The sequence below is a fragment of the Mobula hypostoma genome, chromosome 2 (genome assembly GCF_963921235.1).
Source record: "Mobula hypostoma chromosome 2, sMobHyp1.1, whole genome shotgun sequence".
Taxonomy (NCBI): Eukaryota; Metazoa; Chordata; class Chondrichthyes; order Myliobatiformes; family Myliobatidae; genus Mobula; species Mobula hypostoma.
The window spans coordinates 53,410,583-53,424,901 of NC_086098.1; the positions used below are offsets into that span (position 1 = coordinate 53,410,583).

The window sequence follows — 14,319 nt, forward strand, 5'->3', positions numbered from 1 at the left end:
ACTAATTTTTATAAAAACCAGTTCAATCTCATTCTGCATGTTTGAAGGTGAACTTCAGAATGAAGCATGTTTTAGATTTTGTATAGTGGAGTTTTCTAAATTCTTTACCAAAAGGCAACTATAAACTATTTTAACTTCCCCATGTGGCATATGAAATTGAGAACTGGGCTATGCACTCCCAAATCTGTTTGGGATTAACCTAAATCTTGCTGTCAGAGCTATTAGTTACAGTATGTACTTTTTAAATTTGGGATCTGATGCACTGTCAAAGAAAATGGTGGTATTGGAATTGCTCAGAGTATTTAAGAAGTGTTGAGCGGAGGATCTGAATTTGTGTATAAGATAAACCCTCTGCATTTGGCTACAAATCAGCACATTTCTCATCCTTTGTGTAATAGCAGAAATTGCAACTGCTTCTGTCTGAAAGACATTAATGGATGTAATGTGGTTGATGTGTCAGATAATCTTGTTACATTCTTCAGCTGCTTATATACTTGGTTATTCCAGGAAAGTACTGCTAAAGCCAAGCAGATCTGTGCAGAACGAATAGAAGTCACCAGGACTCCCAAAAGTATTGATGTGGAGATCAATCGTCTGAGAGAGAGGATCAACAGAGAACAAGAACGTCATGGGAATAAGGAGGAAATCGCAAGGTATTTGCAAAAACACCATCGCAAACTTAATTTCGATTTAGTCTTGCAGAGAGGGAGAAAACATCTTGTTTTGACCTAATGATGACTACGCAGTTAATAGCAGGTGGCCTTTTATGATTTGTTATATTTACTAACCTGAAATATTTATTCTTATTTTTTGTGTATTCTCCAAACTATACATCTATTTGTATTTGATCTTCGAGTTTTTTTCTGAATGAAGAAGTTCAATGAACGATCATCAAACGGAAAATGATTATTAAGTTATTGATTAATAGTAATAAATTATTATGTCAGCCAATAATTTGATTACAATGTTTCATTGAGAGAAAATTGAATAACTGGACATTTTCATGTAACAAAAGCTGGTTTCCAGAAGAGTTTTTTTAGGTCTCTTGTTGCAAAAAGAATTATAATTAAGAGACATAGGAGAAATATGTAAGGTTGTTCATTGAAATGGGATCATGTTCTCAGTAAAGTTTGAATGTAGTAGTTAAAATGGACTATTGATTAAGTTATAGCGTTATATTGTCTAAATGAATGTGTTCTAAGATCTCCATGTTGCTAGCCTATGTATAACATTCTATTTTTGTTTCTTTTTTGTACAGACAGTACTATGATGTTTTGGAAACTTATAAGAATGTCAAGAGCCAGATCAAGAATCTGAAGATGTTTATGCAGCTGCTTGATAAAATAATGGAAGAAAGGCACAAAGCCTATAAAATATTTAGAAGGTGATTGATTTATTTGATTTTGGTGCAATTATTGAGCATCATTTTATTCTTATAAATGAGTTTATTTTGTAAGTGCCTAATTAGCAGTAACAATTTGGCTTTACAAGTCTAAGAAGGTGCAGTGCATGAGGATGCTGCTAATTACAGTCCACTGGTTTGATGAAAGCTTACATTAGTTCAGCAGGATTTACTTAAAATCATAAGAAAGGACTGGTCAGCTACTCAAGCTTGCCCCATTATTCAGTATGCTCACGGCTAATACGCCCAAAACTTCATCTCTGCTCTGCCTATTCAATTCCCTAATACTAAAAAAAAAGTATACCCAAAGATTAAACTTCACAATTCAGCGTAAAGAAATTCCTATCCACTCTTGTTTTAAATAATCATCCCCTAACCTTGTCATAATGACCTCTCGTTCAAAATTCTCTGACTAGAGGAAACATCCCAGCATTCACCGACCAATGCCCCTCATGATTGTGCATATTCTGCTATGATCAGGACTTGTTCTTCAAAGTTCCCAAGAAATAGCAATCTAATTTCTTTAGCTGGTTGTAATAGGATAATCCTCTCATCCCAGGAATTAGCCACTTGATAGAAAACAGAAACTCAATCAAGCAGCATCTGTGAAAAGGCAAACCAGACTATCTCTGGTCAGCACCCTTTCCTCAGAATTAGTATGGTAAATCTATTCTGAGCTGCTTCCAATACCAGTGTGTCCTTTCAATAAGGTTTAAAGAGGAACCATTACTTTGCAGGAGTAAATACAGCAGCAAGAAGCCTTTTTTTAAAAAAAAGCCCTTCTAATTGGCTAATAGAGCTTTCCAGAAAGAAAGCATTTGTTATTGAGTAAATGTGAAGCCCAGCAGCCAATAAAAGGGAAGCAGGCTGTAGTGCCAGTGGGCCAGTATTTGAGTGTTAAGTTAACAGGCTTTGACTCATGAGCAAGCAGTGGTGCAGATTAGGTTCTTAGAATTTTCTTTTTAGTCTTCAAATATTCAGGTGGTAGTGATATGCTCCTCCTTCAGGTTGTGGGAGATCAGAGACACTTCCAGTGACTCTGCGGACTTTACCTACAGGAAGTGTTCAGCTGCAGTCTCTGACAAACCACATGAAGGGGTTGAAGTTGCGGTTGAATGCACTGAGGATCATCTGAGATGCTGAGAATTTCATAGACATGAGATTTAGTGAGGTTGGCTGAGCTAAGGTACAGGTAGAAAGTGAGCCAGGAGTTTGGAATGCAGTTAGAATATGCAGCCAGGAGTGTTTCAGGTGTTTGAAGTACAGGTGGAGTTTTAGCTGTAGGCTGGGTTTGCGACTGGAGCCATTGTTGGTTTCAATAACACCAGAAGTAAAGAATTTGGGCAGGTTTGTGGCTGGAGCTCAGGTCCAAATTCCTTGTGTCTTTCCTGCTCACATGATCTCAGTAGCTTTCCTGGAAAATGTATGTGTAACTGAAAGGAAAAATAAAAACATGTTTTGGTATTAATAGGATTAACATCCAGAAGGCCAGAAAATCTCCTTGTCTGGTTCTACCAACATTGTAAAGGAGCTGGATTATTAGAATTTTTCACATTCTCATTACAATACATCCTTCAACTATTTTTGACTTTGGCAACCTTGGATGTTGTGTACTCTGTTCTCTCTTTATGGTCATTAAACTAAATAGTAAGTAAAAGTCAATATCTGATCCCTGGGCCCCCCATCACCCAGGACAGGTCCTCTAATTGCTACCATCCAGAAAGAGGTACAGGAGCCTGAAGACACACAATCAACATTTTAGGAACAGCTTTTTCCTCTCCATCAGATTTCTGAATGGACAATGAGCCCTACCTCACTATTATTTTTTTTTCTATTTTTTGCTCTCTCCTTACACTATTTAATTTTTCATAATACCTCCTATTATATATTGTTGGCCTCCATGGATGTTGTGTCCCAACTGTGTAGATTGCAAGCAAGGGTAGTACAATATGGAGAGCTAACCTCCTCCCCGCCCCCCCCCCCCAATTCATCTGGTGAACCCAAAGGAACACCAGAGACCAATACAGTTTGTCACCAGCAACATCTCAGGAGTTGCCATTCAATGTTGAACTCAATATAGAACTGCCTTAGGGATTCCAGTTATGGATTTTGCACACTGGGTGTACTCCCAAAGTCCTACCTTTGAGTAGGTATAGCCGCAAGGCTGCGGTGGTTTGAGTTCAGAGTTTTTCTTCTAGGTAAGCTGCCAACCATAGCTGATGAGCCCCATCTACCCAAAGCAACTGGTTTTAAGATGCCAGTAACCCACCTTTGCCCCTTCTCCTGTTAGTAGAATCAGTTTTGTTGGTCTAAGCCACACGTGAAGGCCAGGAGCCTTCATGTTTTATAGTTTCATAATATTACATATTGCAATGTACTGTTGAGGCAAAACAATAAATTTCACAACTTATGCCGGTGATATGATTGGTGGAGGTTCATCCATATGTTTAAAATTAGCTTCTCAGTATGTTTTTATAAACAGTGTTAAATGGTTAATTTAAGTACTCGTTGTTTCTAGAAATTAGCTTAAAATCCTGAAAATACATTGCAACATCATCAATATTTGTACAGGAGATTACAATATATTGTGGTATAGGCTTTGACAACCTTGAGTTCACTGAAGATAAAACTTTATTTCAATGAATGTCAATCTAATTTCAAATACACAATATTTAATGTTTTTACCCAATTCGACTTGGTCGAGTTATACAGTGCCTTGTAAAAGTATTCAGTCCTCCACCCTTTGTTCACATAAAAGAGCATGACAACCAAGGTTTTTGATCAATTTAACTGAGAATTTTTATTTGTGAATCTCGTGCTTCTATTTCACAATAGAGCTCAAAAGACAAGGAAAACTGTAAATTCAAAAGTATTCATCCCTATTTGCTCAGTTGAACCACCTTTCATAGCTATTACAGCCAGTGGTCTTTTTGAATAAGTCTCTATTAGCTTTGCACAACCTTGTGGAGCAGCAAGATTTGCCCATTCCTCCTTGTAAAATTGCTGAAGCTGTGCAAGGTTAGTTCGGGAACGGCTGTGGACAGCAATCTTGAGGACTTGCAAGAGATGTTTGATCAGGTTGAGGTTTGAACTCTAACTGGGCCACTGAAGGACATCAAATCTCTTCATTTGAAGCTGTTGCTCTGGTGGCGTGCTTTGTGTCGTCATCCTGCTGAAAGATGAACTTCCTCCCCAGTTTAACCTTTCTGGTAGGGGCTAGCAGGTTTTTGTCCAGAATCTCTATATTTAGCAGCATTCATCTTCCCATCAATCCTGACCAGATTTCTAGGCCCTGTTGCTGAAAGGCATCCCATAGTATGATGCTACTTCCAGCATATTTTACAGTAGGGATGGTGCACAGCTGATGCACAGAATTACATTTATGCCATATGTATCACCTAGTGTTGAGGCCGAGAAGTTCGACTCTAGTCTCATTACCACAAGACCTTCTTCCACATCTTTACAGTATCATCTAAGTGACACTTTGCAACTTTACCGGCAAGAATATGCTTTTTTTTAAGCAGTATGTGTGGTGTAAATGTAATAGTGCAGATCAGCTGACTGTAAAGTATGGTGGAGTTTTTGAATTTTTAGTTTTTCATTCTTTACAATTTTCCCTGTTTCTTGGGCTCTACTTTGGGGGGAAGGAAGAAGCATGTTATTCACAAATAAAGATTCTCAGTTAAATTGATCAAATTCCCTGGTTGTAATGCTCATTGATGTGAACAAAAGGTTGGGGGCTGAACACTTTTGTAAGACACTGTAAGCAGATGTATTTTTCAGTTTTGTGCTGTGTAGTTCTCATAGATTTCTTAATGTGAAGTGCAGTCATGAAGCGGGAGTAACAATCAACTATCTATCTAGTTTCACTGTTCACTTAGATTATGGTTATCTGTATCTACCTTCTATTTACAAAATCTAATTCAGTTTCTCTGCTTCTTACAAGCAGAAAAAAAATCTTATCAATCTTAACTTTTGGAAATGTTCGAAGTAAGTGAACCTAATGCACCCATATAATAATCAGTGCTGCTCCTCTGAGACTAGTGTTACTGTCTTGAGTTCTCAGCAATTAAATGACCCATATGTCATTCTACCTATTGCACATACAAACTTGGTTTACAAATCCTAGGCAATCAGATAATGTGCAGTTTCTAGAATGATTGAAATTTGGGGGTGTGTAACAGACATATTAGTACTAATTTTTTATATTTGAATTAAATAGATATATTTCTCTTCGCTGCAAGTATTATTTTGATACCATGCTCTCTCAACGTGGCTACCATGGGAAAATGATGTTTGATCATAAAAATGGCACTCTTTCAATTGCGGTGAGTTATTTTCACATTTTAAAATTTTATATGTATGTATAAAGTAGGTTCAGTGAATCTGGAACAAAAGCAGAATATTGAGATAAGAATTAATGAAGCTTGCGTTTATTTATTTAGAGATATAGTTGGAATAGCGTACCCTGACAACCCCAATTTAACCATAGCCTAATCATGGGACAACTTAAAATGACCAATTAACCTACCCCATACGTCTTTGGACTGTGGGAGGAAACCGGAGCACCTGGAGATAACGCATGCATTCCACAAGGAGAAGGTACAGACTCCTTACAGATGATGTAATTCTGAACTCTGACCCCACAAACTACATTGGTGTCATACGAACCGCTATGCTACCATGGTGTCTATTACTGCGCTGAGACGTCAATATCTTGATACTTAAATTTTACTACTTTTTCTGGTTTAAAATTATAAAGAACTTTAAGGGTTCTGTGTGTTCTAAAATTAGGATTTCTATTGGCACATGCCAGTTTTTTTTTGTGTTATTAGTGAAGTGCACTAACTTCATCTTACCTCCTTCTGCTTTCATCTTCCATACCTCCTCTTTCTGGGTGTGATTGTCTCCTGCCATCTAACTCTGCTTGACCTGAACCTTATCAGTACAGAGGGTGCTGGGATTGAACTCCAAACTCCGATGCCCGAGCTACAACGCTACAGAGACTTGGTTTTGCAGTTAGTTTAGTGTAATGATATTTTCAGCATGTAATCAAGGAATTGGAGAAAGATTGGGCGAGACAATGCTAAAATTTAAATTGGCAGTTTATAATTACAAAGAAGACTGGAGTAGTGTTGGATCTCCATGATAAGATATTTGTATTTCTACAGAAAATATTTTATTTCAACAATAACTTGTATTTTTGTATCTGAATGTGCTAATCCCCAGATTATTTCACAAGTAGAATTTGATGTAGAGCTTTAATATGTTATGCAATGTTGAAGGGCATGCTAAAAGAAGGAACACAGTTGGAAAAGCAGATGGATTCGAGGGGAAGTTTCCAGAACTCGCAGCTTTGGCAGCTAAAGGCATACCTCCCAGAGTTAGAATAAATAAAATCTGCTCAAAAGTCCAAAACTTGAGCTCACATATCTGTGAGAAGCGAGTGCTGTAAGGCTGTAGGATATTACTGTTGGAGAAAAATTAATGCTATGAAGTGATTTGAAAATACGAAATGAAACTCTACAATCAACATGTGCTTAACTGGAAGCCAAGGGTTTCAATCGATAATTGAAATTTGATGTGAACTGAAGTATAGGCACTAGACACCTGTGGGGTTAAAAGTGCAAGGCTAACCAAAATGGTGTCAGATATTGAAATGTTGATGACAAGGGCATTGATGTGGCTTTCAGCAGTTGTAAGATGAGAATCGGACTGTTTTCAGAGTGAAAATAGGCAGAGTTAATAGTCTGAATGTCTGTTCAGTTTGAGTGTAATGCTAAATTTGTAAGTCGTCTAGTCCATTTTCAGAGTGTTGCCAGGAAAATGAGTAGAATCATTTGTGGTGGGAACTGAAGATCATGCTTTTTCTTTTCCTAAAAGAGGAAATTCTTTCTCGGGAGGTGAATGTATGACAAATGCTGAGAGGGTAGAACTGTGTAACTTAAGCATTCTTCAGAAACTGCTGTGTTTTAAACTGTTTATTGAAGTCTCTATGGGGCCATGTATAAATAAGGTGGGGGAAGACAAGGCTAAAGGCTTGAGGGTCATCAAAGGTAATTCTATAGAAGCAAGAAGGAAATACACTGTTAGTGAATCTCTGAATATAACTGGATAGCTGCGAACAGTAATGACTGGCCTTTTTGCGAGGGGCTGCTGTTTAGTCAGAGTACTGCTGGTTATCTAAGTGTAAGTCTTGGTGAATGTAGGGTTTTGCTGAAGAAGGAAAGCAACACTAGAGTAAACTTTTTGTTCTGCTTGCTAAGCTGGTCAGACTTTATCTTCAAAGTTTTTAAAGTCAGGTGAACTTAGTCATTCTGCTCCTACACAATTTGGGAACTCAGGATGCTGCCAGAGTCCCTGGTGACTCCTTATGCAGGAAGAATGTCCAGCTGTGGCTCCTGATAGACCACATGATGGCACTGGAACTGTTCATGGATTCACTTTGGAGCATTTGCAATGCTGAAAATATTGTGAACAGCACATTTAGTGAACTGGTTACACTGCAGTTTTAGGATCCAAGGAAAGATAAGGAATGGGTGACTTAACAGCCTTAACAGTTTCAGGAAGGTAGTGCAGGAGTCTCCTGCAGTTGTCTCCATCTAAAGTCAATATAGTGCTTTGGATCCTGTTGGGGGTGGGGAGTTGCTTGGTAAGCCTTATCACAGGAAGGGAACCAAAGTAATTGAATTGATGCATATTAACTATGTGGAAGCTCTTAAAATTTCTCACAACTTTAAAAAGTTATAGTTTCTTTTACTAATCGCCCTGAGAGAATTAAGTAGTAGGTGTTACGCAGTTCTAAATGATCGTACTTTAACTATTTTACTTTTCTTTCTGAATTTCAGTGAAATTAGAGATTTAATTCTTACTTTCCTAAATTATTGTGTGTTATATATGTGCTATGTGTACTACTATGCTTTACACCCTGATCTGGAGAAATGTCTTGTTTGGCAGTATGCATTTATATATTTAAGTGACAATAACCTTAACTTGACTGTAAGCAATGCCATTTGAAAAAATATTGTAGCTAAATTTTTGCTCATACTCTTGAGAGCATGTAAATAGTAAATATAAATATTGTAGCTCGCTGAGATTAAAAGCCTTGCTTACTCTCGACTGCTGAAGTGATTGAATAAAGTTGGTTACTAATCCATTGAAAAGACTCATATTATTTGAAACTACTTCCGCTAAACCAGACAAGCTCAGAAGAAGCATGAAGTGAACTTGGAAAAAATAAAAATCACATGAACAAAAAAATTCAACTGAGAAAAATGTTTATTAATGGGTTCCACTTGCATAATCCTGCAATAGTTAAATATAGTGTGCTGAATTAACAAAAAACTGGGAAACGATGTAGATAGATTCTCAGAGCTCTTTATTCTTTAAGAATATTTGGTAAGACGGGATAGTGTAAAATTTCCATTGCACTTCAGATCCTGACATAAGTAAAGTCATCTCATCTTGATGTAAGAATATTGACAAGGTACGAAGAGAACACACAAGTGAATCAAGCACATTCAAGAAAGTTATGGAGAATGAAATGGGTTATTCGAGAGCAAAGTATTTTCTTAATTAAAACAAGTGCAAACTAGCTTTCAATGTCAACAACAATTTGATTCTGAATATTTAAGCATTTGCATTGTTAAATAATATAATGTATGTATATAATGTATAAAGTCACTCAGCAAACCCTTATTATACAATTACCTATAGTTTTTTTTTGTTGAGGGTTAATCTGCCGTTTTTCTATATCATCATGGATCCATTGAATTTAATTAGATGTTTTTTTAAATTAGATTATGAAGAAATATTTTGATACTGTTTTCCCCTATTGTGATTTGTGTAGTTTGTATGTCTTGCATCTCATTTTGTTCATTTTTTTTCTCGTTTCTAGTTAGATTTACTTGTGTATTAATGAAACAGAGAAAGATGGAAATACTCAGCAGGTTAGGCAGTAACTGATGAGGGTATCAATTTGAAACTCCTGTTCCTCACTCCTTGTGTGGTAATCTGACATCTTGATAGTTCCCAGCAGTGGTTTTTTTTTATTTCAGATTTCCATCATCTGCAGTGTTTGTTTTCTTTTTTGTTTACTCTTCATATTAATGGCAATCACCTTTATCCAAGGTTCAACCTGGTGAGGGAGACAAGGCAGCACTGAGTGACATGAGATCCCTTTCAGGAGGTGAACGATCATTTTCAACGGTGTGCTTCATCCTTTCTCTCTGGGACACCATGGAATCACCTTTCCGATGTCTGGATGAATTTGATGTTTATATGGTATGGTTATGTCTAATTTCAATTAACTGTACAGTTTATAAATGTAAATTTATTTCCTGCCTCGGCATAAGAGAGCATTCATTTCTTGCAAGCATTTGGGAATGAGTCCTTGGAACAACAGATTAAACTTTTTATTTGCAAATTTACCCGTTAATGTTTTGTTTCTAAATGCTTTGGACTTTCTTGTTAGTAAACTCTTGTACAGTTTCTGTAATGCTGATGCACAGGCGTCGGTTCAGCTCTCCAATATTCATTGCCTTGTGCTGTAAAGTTTTGGCATTACCAAATTAGGTATTTACAGTATTCTGTTTATTATTTCTAAAATGTTAATTCTATAATTGTATCTAACAATATTCTGTATAAAAATCATAGGATGGAACACTCCATCTTGTACAGTCACTGTCATGACTGAAACAAACAGTATAAAAAATCATCTTCTGTTATAAACTGATAATTGCTAACTTTTAATGACATTTTTGATAAACAGCATCATGTCATTCTCTGTCAACAGAGATAAAGTTGCATGAATGCGAAATTCAAAGTGCATTATGATGATCTTTTATGTTTACAAGAAGAGCAGTATACGCTAGCATAAAATCAAATTGTTTGAATTTCACGGGCATAGTTTGCACTATGGTAGCCCAGCTAGTACACAAGCAAATCTTTTTTTCAAACTGTACCTTTCTTCCCACAAAAACAGTTTAAGCGAATGGAGTTGAGGGAATCAAAGGTAGTTTTGGAGAGTATAAATGGGAATTATAATTTATAAATCATGATTCTTAGTCTATGATCTCCTGATCATATTGTTAAAATGAACAAAATAGAGATTGCTGCTTGACTGCAATTTTATCCTCCTGGCCTGATGATATGTGAAGGGTTTCTTGGACACAAAATACAATTAGGCCATGATTTTAGGCTTCTATATGAATCTTTCTGCATATTGTTAGAAAAATTTCTTACTGGGCAGGAAGTGGTAGCAAAGGGCAGTTTTGACTAAAGTCTTGGATCAGATCATAAGCCTGCCTTCTTCATATTTTAATTGCATTTGTGACCAGTTACTTATCTGTTGAATTGAAAATTACCTTTGAGTTTAATTGAACATTGTAACAAAGAAAGATACTAAGAGAAGCCAATTGTGCTATTGGTTTTTGAAGTTACCCAAACTACAGATGTGTTCTCTATTAACATTCTGCTACAGCTACCTTGTGGGTAGCATGATCAACATTAAATTTTTGAAATTGACTTCTGCTAAAAATCCGTAATTATATAAACATGATTTGATACATGAGCTCTAAAGATAATGACTAGAAGCTGAATGACTAGAAACCTGAGTACCTCAATTTTTAAAGCTATGTACTTCATGATAATTATTTCTCTGCAGACTGACTAGAAATCTAACAGTGGTATGTTTGAAGAAAGCAAAATAAAAGGAACATCAATATTTTACATATCCAGTCAATCTGATTTGAAAATGGGCTGTTTACTTGACAAAAAGCTTAAGTGGTGAAAACTGTTAGTCATTCAATGTAGAAGTTATTTCTGTATGTGAAGGAAGCCCTCTAACCCACAGTTAATTTTGTATTAAATTGGTAATTGCCAAGTTTTTCTCCTCAATTATAGGATATGGTTAATCGTAGGATTTCAATGGACATGATGTTGAAGGTAGCAAGTTCCCAACGTTATCGCCAGTTCATCTTTCTTACACCACAGAGCATGAGGCATGTATTCCAATCTTTTGTGTATAAATTTGTACATTTCTACGTGTATGCACGATTAAAATAGATATTCATCTATTTTACAGTAGATTTAGCATTTTTTCTTTCTACTTTGAACAATTCCCTATGCCAATGAGAAATGTTGTTTTGCACACAGACAATTGCTTATTAAAAATTTCGCTAAGATCATTGATGGGCCTTTAAAATTCAAAGAAAGTGGAATGTTAGAAACTCTGCTCTTTTCTGTTTCATTCGTATTTCTTTTAATCACAATACCTGAATATCCTGGAAGTTAGGCTTTCCATCCCAGAAATGTTTTTCCAAAGAACAAAAAGTTAATGAATTTGTGAATATTTTGTAGTTTTAACTATTTATTGTGCTATCACTGCACATTTGTAATTTCTAACATTATTTCAGAGAATGTTTCTGACTGGAATTCTTGTGATATTCCATCTAGAAAACAAAGCACAATACTCCTTCACAAAGATCCCATGCAAACTCATCCAAAAATGGCTGTTTACACAGTACCTGCTGTAACTGATTCTATATAATCAGTAACCTTTGAAAGTAATACTTCATGCACTGATTGGTGTGATTGGGGCATTATGCTTGCCTCTGAAAATGAATATGAAGAAAAAAATTTTAGAATTGAGGCAGCTGAGTCAGTATTAAGAATGGTTTATACGAGGGGTGATTGATAAGTTTGTGGCCTAAGGTAGAAGGAGACAATTTTAGAAAACCTAGCACATTTATTTTTCAACATAGTCCCCGCCTACATTTACACACTTAATCCAGCGGTTGTGGAGCATACGAATCTTGGACCTCCAGAAAGTGTCCACAGCAGGGGTGATTGATAAGTGTGTGGCCTAAGGTGGAAGGAGATGAGTTATACAGCTCTCGTTACATAGACATGCAGTTCAACTCTTTGAGTGATTGTGCAGGAAGTTTGAAGTTAATAACTCATCTCCTTCTACCTTAGGCCACGAACTTATCAAACACTCCATCTGTGGACACTTTCTGGAGGTCCAAGATCTGTATGCTCCATGACCGCTGGATGGAGTGTGTAAATGTAGGATTAGACTAGATTAGATTATGGAGACACACAGTCCTCTTTTATTGTCATTTAGTAATGCAGGCATTAAGAAATGGTACAGTGTTCCTCCAGAATGATATCACAGAAACACAAGACTAAAAAAACTAACAAAAACCACATAATGATAACATTAGTTACAACAGTGCAAAGCAATACCGTAATTTGATAAAGAACAGACCATGGGCACGGTAAGAAAAAGTCTCACGCAGACGGTAGAAGGAAGAGAAACTGCCTTCCTGCCATGAACCTCCAGCACCGCAAACTTGCCGATGCAGCACCCTGGAAGCACCCGACCACAGCCGACTCTTGAGTCCGTCCAAAAACTTCGAGCCTCCGACCGGCCCTCTGACACCGAGCACCATCTCTGCCGAGCGCTTCGACCCTGGCCCCGGCAACAGGCAATTGGCAAAGCCGAGGATTTGGGGCCTTCCCCTCTGGAGATTCTTGATCGCACAGTAGCAACGTCAGTGAAGAAGGCATTTCAGAAGTTTCTCCAGATGTTCCTCCGTGCTTCTCACGACCATCTCCATCAAATCAGGATTCTGCATGGTACCTACTTAACAAATACGATATCATTTTGGAGCGGCTGCGCGCGCTGTGTCGTGCCACCATCTTCTCCTCCCCACAGGAGGGGACTATGTTGAAAAATAATGTGCTAGGTTTTCTAAAATTGACTCCTTCTACCTTAAGCCACGAACTTATCAATCACCCCTCGTAAGTGGGTGGTATTTAGTGTTGTATAGGTCAAGGACAGAAATGTGAGCATAAGATTATGCCATTAATTATAATACTGAACCATGTTTTTGGAGGACAGAGGATGCAGAGTTAATCAGAAGGAAATAATAATGGAGTCTTGAAATTATAATGCCATAGTAGTTGAAATTCCAATTTAATGTTTATTGGAGTGATGTTTTTTCTTTTGTTTTCAGTTCCTTACCTTCCAGTGCGCTAATTAGAATTCTTCGAATGCATGACCCTGAAAGAGGACAGACCACTTTACCTTTCCGTCCACGGGATCAAGCTGAAGACTCAGATGAAGAAACAACTGTTAACAAAACTTACCAGAAGCACTAAGTTCTTTTTATATGAACAGTGCTTAATTGAAATAGGTGGGATGTGTGTGTGCTTGTGTGTTTTAAATGGACTGGTGTCGTTTGAGGGTGGCAAAACGGTACTAGAATGATTTTCTTATTAAATTATGTCACTGCCGTTTTCTCACATGGTAACCCAATTTTTCTTAATCTGTGCCAGTTCTGTTTATAGCACCTTTGACTTTAGAATATATCCATTTCCCTGTATATTATTTCATAAAAATCTTCTCACTTTGAGTACTTTTTGAAGATTTTCACCAGCTTTGTTATATGGCGTACAAGAAGAGAACAGTTTGATAAACTTTGGTATCTTTTGACTAAGCAGAAAAAAATTTTATCTTTTAAGTCAAGTGTATGAAAAATACAATATTTGTAAGTTTCAATCCTTTAATATCAAATGTTTAATAAAAGGTCATTGCCATTTTTAAATCTCTGACTTTCGAGTATGAAATAATTTTGATGACAAATTTTTTTTAAATTAGACTAGTGAAATGGAAACCATGGCAGCTGAAATGATAGGCAATTTGAAATGTGATGTGAGCTAAATTCATGCATTCAGAGTGTACAGAGTGTTGGGATGGTACATACAAAAATGTCTGAAGCTGACAAGATTGGTTGAGATGCAATTTAGAAGGCATATTGATTCATTGACAATTGTGTACTGGGTTATACCTTGTGCTTATCAACAAGGTACCACACATGAGGCTGCTTATCAAGCTATGAGCCTGTGGTATT

General features: G+C 36.8%; 1 protein-coding gene across 3 annotated transcripts in view; it reads left to right on the forward strand.

The window, feature by feature from the left end:
* Positions 1-13,993, forward strand: part of si:dkey-119f1.1 (Structural maintenance of chromosomes protein 6-like) — an 80,692-nt gene extending 66,699 nt beyond the window's left edge. For all 3 annotated transcript variants that reach the window (XM_063037232.1, XM_063037212.1, XM_063037222.1), the window contains 6 exons: positions 508-653; positions 1,259-1,384; positions 5,625-5,730; positions 9,533-9,685; positions 11,306-11,403; positions 13,423-13,993. In XM_063037232.1, coding sequence (XP_062893302.1) covers positions 508-653; positions 1,259-1,384; positions 5,625-5,730; positions 9,533-9,685; positions 11,306-11,403; positions 13,423-13,567 — 774 coding nt within the window. In that variant the 3' untranslated portion in view covers positions 13,568-13,993. The remainder of the gene's footprint in view (positions 1-507; positions 654-1,258; positions 1,385-5,624; positions 5,731-9,532; positions 9,686-11,305; positions 11,404-13,422) is intronic.
* Positions 13,994-14,319: the final 326 nt, after the last annotated feature.